General features: G+C 39.5%; 1 protein-coding gene across 3 annotated transcripts; it reads right to left on the bottom strand.

Moving 5' to 3' along the window:
• Positions 1-5018: 5018 nt before the first annotated feature.
• LOC120733709 (transcription factor SOX-30-like) lies at positions 5019-8942 on the bottom strand. Of its 3 annotated transcripts, none has more exons than XM_040032054.1 (5): positions 8522-8925; positions 8289-8423; positions 6930-7169; positions 6624-6828; positions 5061-5601 (listed from the first exon to the last, which is right to left on the bottom strand). In XM_040032054.1, the coding sequence occupies exons 1-5, from the start codon at positions 8706-8708 to the stop codon at positions 5361-5363; spliced, it is 1008 nt and encodes a 335-aa protein (XP_039887988.1). In that variant the 5' UTR covers positions 8709-8925; the 3' UTR covers positions 5061-5360. The 3 variants fall into 3 exon arrangements, with proteins under 3 accessions (XP_039887989.1, XP_039887988.1, XP_039887987.1); XM_040032053.1 differs by having other exon boundaries at positions 5068-5601; positions 6552-6828; positions 8522-8922; XM_040032055.1 differs by lacking the exon at positions 6930-7169 and having other exon boundaries at positions 5019-5601; positions 6552-6828; positions 8522-8942.
• Positions 8943-10269: the final 1327 nt, after the last annotated feature.

The following is a 10269-nucleotide window of genomic DNA, read 5'->3' as shown; positions in this document are numbered from 1 at the left end:
AGATTTGCACACACTCCACTTGTGTTTTGGTGTCCGTGTTTTGTTTGATTTATACCTGTTGAGATGGCATTCTTAAACGAAGTGGCAGTACACCATATAGTGGAAACGCCCTGCGCTTACTGGAAGGCCTTCATTCTGAAATGTAGTCACAAACCTAAAAGTGCATGATATCATCTTAAAATCACTAGTAAATATTATCAACATCTTTTTACGGCCAACGATTTTCCCTGTTTCTCTCACATGTGCTATTATCATTCTGCGGATCCATTGGTAATTAATAATTATCAGCCTATTTCTAATCATTATTTGCTCAGCAATATATATATATATATATATATATATATATATATATATATATATATATATATATATATATATATATATATATTTTAAGAAATAACTGAATGAAGACCTTTCATCTCACAGTATTAAAAAGTGCCAATCAGGTTTCAGAGCCAGAAACAGCTCTGACTAAAGTTATCAACCTGACCCGAAGATCAATAGTGCTTGGTGCAGTGTCTCAATGTTGGAGAATTTTCAGATTTCCAATGTAGCAGAATACATTTTTTCACTGCAGTACTCACAAGTAAAATAAAACATTTCTTATGATAATTCACATTAATAGAACCTGTGTCACCTAGAGTCCATAGTTTTGGGTCCAGTTCGATTTGGATCCCCATTACCCTTGAGATTATTTCAATGGCCCGTCTCCAGAACTCTTCTATCACTGGGCAATTCCACAGCATGTGCAGGAGATCACCATCTGTCACCTTACATCTCAAACATTTGGGGGAATAATTATTATCAATTTTATGTAACCTATAAGGGGTGTTATATATCCTATGAAATATATTAAATTGCATTTGCCTGTGTTTTGTAGAAATTAACATGGTCTGTGCCTGTTCCAATAAATGGTGCCATTCTACCTCTTCATAGACATGGCCCAGGTCTGTCTCCCATTTTCTTTTTATCGACGCTTTATTATGGTCAGATAACTTTTCATTGGTAATTGCATATATAGAAGATGCTATTCCTTTTATTGACTTCCATGGTTTGGTGCAAAGATGTGTTTCAAGAGGAGTTTCTTTTGGTATCTCGGGGAATAACCCTTTGGATTTCTCTTTGACCCAATCTCTTATTTGTAGGAATTTGAAGAAACTTTGTCCTGGGAGTTTGAATTTTTCCTTTAGTTGTTGAAAGTCAATAAATGTATCATTATTGTATAAGTCAGCAACAGTTCGAATATTTCTGTCCTTCCATCCCCGCAATATTGGGTCAGCAATATGATGAGAGAGATCAGGGTTGCCCCATAGGGGTGTCCTTCTAAGAAAAGAGATATTTATTTTCAGAAGTGAGTGGGATTCGTGCCAGGCACAGAAGGTGTTTAATATTATCAAATTGTTTGTGAGCTTGGATAGACATTTTTTTGTACCTAAAAATAGAACATCTTTTAATAGTATGGGTCACCTCATGTTGTTCTATTGGAACCCATCGAACCTCACTCCTCTCTGCATGTAGCCAGATCCAAATTGATCGATACTGGGAGGCAAGATAATAGTTTGGTACTTTAGCAATCAGAATTATTGTCTGAAGGCCAAGAAAGATGCCCAATGAATTAATTTTACCAAGTGGATCATTATGGTAACTTGATTGACCTTTGTTATTATTATTTATTTATTATTTATTTTATTTATTACAGACTGGACAGACATGACTGGGGGATGGGAAAGGGAGAAAGAAAGGGAGGGAAAGAAAAACAGAGAGGATGAGGGACAGTGCGAGAAGAGAAAAAAGAAGAAAACAAGCAAAAAGAGAGCAAAACAATATGGAGACCACAGCAATAACCTAGACAAGTGTAAGTAACAATAAATACTAAATAGTGAATGTTATTTTGCAGCACGCAAGACCGACAGCGCACGATGTGCTTTGAGGTAGCAGCCAAGAAAGATATAGTTTGTGTCTGTGATCACCCGTGTGTACACCTGTGTGCACACCTGTGTAGATGAGTGCGCTTGTATTCCAAAGGTTTCTCCATGTGAATTTCTGCTAGAGGTTGTGGGGAGCCATAGCCCTGCCCCTCAGGCCCCAGACATCCAGAAGCCCCCAGAGCGCGAGAGCCCAAGGAGGACCATCGGAGGGGCAGCTGTGCCACCCTCCCGGAAAGAGCTGAGGAGAGCCTGAGATGTGGGGTCACCAAGCAGGCACGGTGCAGAAGCCACAGGGAGCTGCAGTGACGTGTCCGTGGGCTCCGCCAGCAGCCAGAGCAGACTGAGGCCTGAGGTCCGAGAACCCCCCCCCCCCCCAGAAGGGACTCAACTGAGCCACAAGCCCCAGCCCCTGCCAAGCAGGCACCGGTAGTGAACCGGTACATACCTGAGAGCCCAGTCCTGGACAGCAAGAACCACCAATGCACCGACGTCTGAGGGCACCTGAGATGTTCCCAGATCGTCTAAGACCCGACCTGACACAGACACACACATACACAAACATGCATTCCCACACTCATGCACACATATATAAATACTCGACACTCACCCAACATGGAGACAAACAGAAATGGACACTGTACTCACACTCCCCACACATACTCTATACCCCAGGAGATGTTATCCTTTTCCCTGGGGAAGAGACAAACAGTCCTGCAGCACCCGGGAGGCCCAGCATCCCAGACCCCGACCAGAAGGCCCCTGCCCCGACTAGCAAACAGCAAGTCTGCTAGTCTGCAGCATTCAGATCCACCCCAAAAATCGTTCAGTGCTCAGAGAAACTGCACTATACCCAAGAGCTGCATCTGAGACCAAAGTGGAGGTTTGGCCATAATACACAGCAGTACCTTCAGCAAGAATCAAACACCTCAAACCAACTGTCAACTATGCTGGTTCAAGGGTGGTGATTTTTTCAAAAAGTGCTTGTTCTGCAGCCACAAGAGATAGTCACCTTGCAGCTGACAAACTCCTCTGCATGACAAAGTTTTCTAGAGTCAAATGTGAGGCTGTTTGTCCAACAGCTAAAGCTTCTCCTAAATTAGGCCATGCAACAGGATAATGACCCCAAGTACAGAAGCAAATGTAATACTAAAGAGTATATATTTTCATTATAGTCAACAAAAATTGGGACTAAAATCTGGATTTAGTTACATGGAAACATCTTGTTTATTTTGTGCCATGTACTGTCACATATGCTAAGCCTAATTACACAATGATTGCCTGAGCCTGTTCTTGTTAAATGATGAAAAACTCAAAGGCACGTTTGGGCAGTGGATCTGTGTGAAATCAGCAGCTTGCAAAACTAAATCAAAATGTGTGCTATTGATTCTAAAAATAGAAATCACAATAAAGTTCAACATTTACTAAAACCGCCATTCAATCATCTGAGAATCTTTACTCATGAAATTATAATGGTTAGATGAATTTATATGCAGTGATTTACTGATCAATGATAAAAGGGGAGATTTATGCAATAACGAAGACTGTCATGAAAAGTATTTGGCATCTGATCTCCTGTAACCTGCGGAGCTAAGCTGTTTTACCAGCTCTGCTCTCTGATTTTTCTTTTTTCTTTTATGAAAAAACATAAGTTGTCAAAGTTATTTGTTTGCAAATGTATTTCAGAAATATCGACATACTTTTTTTTAATCAGCAGAAACTTTATGTCAGTAGTGCAAAATCCTGCACTGATCTGACCTAATTTCTTCCTCATCCTGATTCCTGACCTGGGAAGGGAGAGAAATATTTGTTTTTGTTTGTCTTCTTGTTTTATTTAATTCCTTGTGGGATTTGGATCCAACACGTAAAGTATGCATATTATGCACACACACAAACACGCACACATTTCTTGTATTCTTGAATAAAGACATTGATTTGACACATTTAATTAGCAGCCAATTGTTTTTATTGTTCAATTATTAATAAAAAAGAAAAGGTGGGGGTGGGGGGATGTAAAGAAGAGCGTAAAGTTGGAAAATTAAGCTGGAACAGAGGTGGGGGAAGAAGAGATGGCATCGGCAGTAGTGAAAGAAGGAGTGTTCTTCCTCCAGAAGAAGCGGAAGCGTTTTTTCTTTTTCTCCAGCTGCTTTTCCACGAGCACCTTTTTCTCGAGGATGAGGATTTTCAACTCCTCGATTGTTTCTGTGTTTTGCTTCTGCAGCTTGAGAATGTAGAATGTAGACCAATAGTACTTTAAGGTTGGTCAGGTTCTTGACAGGTTGTTGTCATACCTAAAGGGTAAAAGTTTTTATGTTTCAATTAGTAATTTTAGAGCTGCAGAATGAAACCAGGTGTTCCTCAAGGGTCAATTCTGGGTCCAGTACTCTTTACACATCCCAAACCAGTCAGGAAAAATGGATGCCCCTCCTTGATCCTGCTTCTGCTGGAGGTTTCTTCCTGTTAGAAGGGAGTTTTTCTTTCTTACTGTTGCAAAGTGCTTGCTCATAGACGGGTCATCTGATTGTTGTGGTTTTCTGTGTATTATTGTAGGTTCTTGACCTTATAATATAGAGCACCTTGAAGCAAATGCTTTTGTGAATTCGGTGCCTCAAGGCACTTTCAAAAACTGTGAAATCATATAAAACAATATATAAATCAGGTTATGACTATTCCTCTATTTGCAGGATCACCCGAATCATCAGTGGGCCTTACACAAACACACACACAGAAACTTTACCATATTTCTGCAATACTGAAGCCACTTCACAGGCTCTCGATGTAGAATTACCTTTAAAATACTTCTATTACTTCATGAAGCAGCTTTCAGTGGTTTGGCTCCCCTCACAACATCTCTAATTTGATCATTGTCTATAACCTGATTAGACTTCTCAGGCTATTGGGTGCAGAGCTTTTAACTGTTTCCAGAATCACATCCAGGTATGCCAAGAGGGCTTTCAGTTATTGTGGTCCCATTCCTTGGAACAAGCTGCCTGACCTGAGGTCCATTATAACAGCTGTGTGTTTATGTGTGACTGTTAAGATTATTTTTTTGTAAAGTGGTTTTACTTTTATTACTTGGAATGCCTTAAGACATTGTAGTTTTTTATCTTCTATGTTAAGCACATTGAGCTTTCATGTAATGAAATAGGTATATAATGAAATGTTTCAAGAAGAATTGCTGATTTACTAATTGCAGCAGATTACACTGCTGTTTGAAGCATGTGTGCAGTCAACATCATTCATTCTGTGTTTCTGCTGTTAGTTTACATCAGTAGCAATTAAAAAAGCACAATTTCTTTTTGTGTTGTGGAGTGCTCTAAATACATGACAACAGCTAAACAAAAAGTAGAATAAAAATGAATAAACTATTAATATGCGAAAAATGTATATTTGATTTGCTCAAATGCAAATCAGCCAGTGTGTGCTGAACATCTCCTAGAACAGTCCAACCACGTCGATGTCCCCCTCAGATTTGTTCGCCTCGTTTCTGTTTGAAGACAGCTGCTGATTGGTGAGGATGCTGGGCTGTGTGTGGCTCTCTGATGTGAATGAACCACTGAGGACTTTCTCAGTGCTGTTAGGCTGCTGCGCTGTTTCCCCGCTGAGGGAGGCTGGAACAATCTGGCCTGTCTGCGGGTGAATCCAGTGGTGAGCCCTCCCTTCTTCCATGGAGCTCCTTGGATTTGGACATATAGAGAAAAGCCATACATAAAGACACGGAAAGGTAATTATTAGAAAATGTGACAGTGAAATAAAATGTCCAGTAACTGCCAACTATGAGAATCTTTACATTCTGTTAAAGCTCTAATATTACATTTATGCACCATCTATTGCCCAAAGAGCCCTGACCTGTCCAGAGCAATGATAACGGACCTGCTGGGTGTCCTGGGGTGTCTGGATGAGTAACACTAACTGCAGCTTGTTTGCGAGCAGCTTTTGCACACACTACCATTGTCTCTTACTAGGATGGTAAAAGTGGTGACTGGTTTGGGTGAGGGTGCTCGATCAGGTTGGGCTATGGGGAGTTGCTACATGTCAAAACTACATTCAGACAGATGCAAGGGATCAAACTTCATCTGTCCGTGCGTCTTTTGTTGTGGCTGCTTGGTGTAACACTAATGTACAATATGTTGATTAAAAATAAATAAATTGCCTGACATAAGAACTCCTGACTGATATAAGACTTAATCAAGTCGAAACCCTATAGTGCTGAAAAATGAAGGCAAAAAAATGCATTTCCTTTAGTGGTAACTAGGGGTTGCTTCCAAAAGCAAGTTGATGGCCATAGACAGCCATGTTAAAATATCCAACTAAGCGACATTAAAAAGCATATTTACAGCCTCATAGAAAAACTGGCTTATGATCTAAGGATCGATTTGTGGGAACTTTTTGATAACTCAGGATACAGGAGTTAGCGGCATGGTCGCTTTGATTGACAGGCCTGCTGCCATGATTAACGATTTCCACGTGTCTCCGAGCTCTCAACTCAATAAACGGTGTCACTGAATTGGACTTCTCTGTGACGTTTATGCTGTTGGTGTATTGCCGCAAGATTAATGTGTTCGTGAGTTATGTAGTGCTTAAAAGTCTGAGTTTTCTGTGTCATGAAAGTGGCTCTCTCTTTACCTGGCTAAATCAATATGGTAACTCAGACTGGACACATAGGGGACAGGTAGTAGGTAGTAGGGATTATAGTACACTTTGTAGGAGACAGCGGGTGCCGAAGATATGATGGGGACCGGGCACATGGGCTGAACTGAACACAGTGTTGTCTTTTCTTGTGGGAAAAGGGGGGGAAAACTAGACTGGTGCTGCCCCCTGTCCTGTGTGGCTTCCTGTCCTGTGTGTTTCACTGGGGTGAAATATTCTCTGTGCTTCCTCTTTCTGCGTTGATACCCGTAATCTGGCATGATGAAACAAAGACAAGTGTTAATGGAAAACAGATCCACTTTTACTCTGCAATAAATGTTTACAATCATGTAGTCTAGGGTTTTTGCTTCATACCAGGAAATTGGTGACTATGGATGTTTTTCAGTTTATGAGCCACTTGAAAGTAGGGCTCCTTCTGTTCCTTGCTAAGCTTGGACCACTCCAACCCGAGCTGAATGCTAATGTTTTTAAAACTGCCTCTTGTCATGGTTTTCTGCAGGACCTTGCGGTGTATGCGAGTCCACACCATGAAAGCATTCAGTGGCTGTTTAATGTGTCCAGTTGCGTCTCTGCCAGTCTGCATTTGCTTTATGTCTGTGGGAGACATAAACGTTGTGTAACTATATTACTGGCAATTTTTGTTAATTTTCTCTTGAATTTTTTATAAATATTTTTAGAATGTTTTTTTTAACCTTTAAACACACTCCCAATAGAGTAAAAGCATACCTGGATAGAAAAACACACAGTCAAACACTTTAATTGATGGACTGGCCTCCCTACACCCGCTTCGGATGTTCACTAGCACCCAGATGTCAGTATTATTGAAGCAGTGTAGGATCATTTGACAGAGAACTAAACAGGCAGCCAACATCCAAAGAGGGCCTTTGGATGTCCATCAAGATGCCTGAACTATTCCCAAAGACTACTTAAAGAAATTATATAAAAAGCTTGGCTATGAGAGTTCAGGCTGTGTTGCAGAATAAAGGTGGTCATACCAAATATTGACTTTTAAGCTCACTGAAATTGTACAAACTCAGTTTTTCCCTTATGTAGTTCCATGTATGTCTGCACGTTTCAATAAATTGCTGCACCTAATTTCCTTTTTTCTGGCAAAATATAATAAAAATGAGGGATGACTAAAGACTTTTGCATCATACTGTAATAACATGCAGAAAGGCCAGGAGTTTGTGATTTTGATTTCATAAATGATTCCTGTTTTCACTTAAAAAGTTAAGATCTTGAAATTCTTCCATACATACCGTTACTTTTCACCTAGTATATCATAATTGAGGTTAATTCCTTGTTGGGTTGTTAATATAGATTCTACCTACCACTATACTTAAAGTGACATTTACATTAATGAATCAATAATTATGATCCAACAATATCATGGACATGGGTCTGTATAATAAATGGTGGTACTTTTACTTTAGATAGTTCAAGTACATTCTGATACTAAAACAGTTTGTATTATTACTTAGTACTTGTATTATTACTGTTTGTAGTATTAGTAATACTTTCACTTAAAAGTTATAAATACTTGTTTCACTACTTTTTAAAACAGTTATTCATTTTTTTTTATTCATAAGAAGACACGCAATACCTTGTGCTGGTCCATCACATTGAAAAAGTCCTGAAAACACTCCTGCATACACGTTTATTTAATACAAATACGATTTAGCAGGCTATGTTAACAGCTACTACGTATGATACCTTCCTCTGTAGGTTGGATGGTAAAACAGACAGCCGGAATATCATCTCCCTGTGTGGGCGAGGTTCGGGCGAAGTGGTCGGGTTCCTCCTTCAAATATCCACCAACTCCACAACCCTGAAACATCCCTTTGTTACCTGAAAAGGGATCATTCGTTCACCACCTTTTCTAACCTAGCCCCGTCATAATTTTGGATACTCATTTGGAGGTGGATACTTTCTCTCTCGTAACTTACCTGTTTCAACTGAGGCCAAACTGGTCTTGTTTCTGGGAGTAGTTGGCCCGCTGATCCCGCTCTGGTGTCCCTCTTTTTTGACTGGACAATCCTGAAAGGTCTCTTGACCCGGGCTGACACTTAGCCACGGGTGTTTAGAACTACCTTCTTCAGCCTCTTCTTTTATCCTTTTGGAGTTGGTTTCCATTGTGAGACTGTTGTAGCGATTATTTTGGAAGAGTCTCTGTGTGTTGTGCGTGTTTTTAATTGCGTGTGAACGAATTCAAAACCGTTAGTTGCCAAACGGGGACGTTACGCAGCGCGAGATCTGAACGTTGAATGCTAATGTGTTTGTAAAATGGGTTTTAAGAGTTTTACAGAGAGAAAGATGATGCGATAATTAAAATTAGCTACTTTTACACCATTCTGCAAGTTATAAGGTTAAAAACTATTTCAAACATGTCTGGAAATGTACAGAACTATGAAAAAGTCTCGAGTCTCGAGGGACCCTTGATTCCTTTATTTATTTAATTTTCAGGAAAATTGGAAACAGGTGTAACGAATTACTGCAACATGTGCTAACATGCATGGAAATACCGTTTTAAAGGGGGAAAACAGAGTTTGTACAATTTTAATGAGCTTCAAAGTGAATATTTGGACCGACCACCTTTATTCTTTGTTACAGACTGAACTCTCTTTTCCGAACTTCTTGAAGGAAATTCAAAGCTCTTCTTTGGATGTTGACTGGCTTTTGTTCTGTTCTCTGTCCATGTGATCCCACACCGTTTCAGTAATGTTGAGGTCTGGGCTCTGGGGAGGCCAATTTATGACTGATATTGCTCTATTATGTTTTTTTTCTATTCAGATATGCTTTTACTGCAAGGACAGTGTTTGAGATCAAAGTCATGTTAAAAAAATGTAGTTGTTGCCAATCAGATGCTTTACAGATTGTTAGGTGGACCTAAATCTGATGGTACATTTCTGTGTTCATAATTCCCTCAATTCCCTCCTGACTTTCTCTGTACATATTGATGATTTGGACATCAAATTTCAAATTTTGATTCAACACACCATAACGCCTTGAGGCGACTTTTGTTGTGATTTGGCGCTATATAAATAAAATTGAATTGAATTGAATTAAAATCTTTTCTTATAGCACTATGTAAGAACCAGTTCACTTACCACTGAAACCATTTCTGATGAGGCTTCAGTGAACAGTAGACAGATCAATGAAATCCATCTCTGTGGATATGGTTCTGTCTGAGGTTTTTACTGGATTTTATTAGGCACAACATTTCTTTGGTTCCCAACTTTTCCTCAAATCTTAAGAACTCACCGTTTACCATACTGAGGTATGCCAAGTTGTTGGTTTTTAGCTCTTTGGGAATCACCTTGTTGGTGCAAAAAAACAAACAAAAACAAAACAACAACAACAACAACAACAACAAAAAAAAAAAACATTCTATGTCTGTCAAACTGTTATTGTCAGTATTTTTTTGTCACTTGTCCTTTGCTAAGCTGTCTGCTATGCATAGACACTGGTTCATTTCTTGAGTTAGTTGCCTTTTTATGCTTGAATGATTCATGGGTCAGTGTTCCAAAGTTGTAGAATGATCTGCCCTTGCACGTTAGGCAGGCCTCTTCTCTTTCTGAGCTTAAAACTCCTCTTAAGACACATTTATTTGCTAAAGCCTTTGGCAGTCTTTTAAGGGGTTGACTCAATTTGACCTTTTTTTTTTTGTTTAAAAATCAAAAAAAAAAAAAAAAAA

This window comes from Simochromis diagramma, unplaced genomic scaffold (genome assembly GCF_900408965.1).
Source record: "Simochromis diagramma unplaced genomic scaffold, fSimDia1.1 OVJJ01000216.1, whole genome shotgun sequence".
In the NCBI taxonomy this organism is placed as follows: Eukaryota; Metazoa; Chordata; class Actinopteri; order Cichliformes; family Cichlidae; genus Simochromis; species Simochromis diagramma.
The sequence above is the reverse complement of the archived record's forward strand: the minus strand, read 5'-3'. Positions and strand labels throughout refer to the sequence as shown.

Coding starts and splice junctions, on each gene's coding strand:
- LOC120733709 (XM_040032053.1), bottom strand. CDS start 8,708: ATGGAAACCAACTCCAAAAGGATAAAAGAAGAGGCTGAAGAAGGTAGT. Junction 8,424..8,521: donor TTTGGCCTCAGTTGAAACAG/GTAAGTTACGAG, acceptor ATCCCTTTTCAG/GTAACAAAGGGATGTTTCAG. Junction 5,602..6,551: donor TACCATATTGATTTAGCCAG/GTAAAGAGAGAG, acceptor TCCAAATCCAAG/GAGCTCCATGGAAGAAGGGA.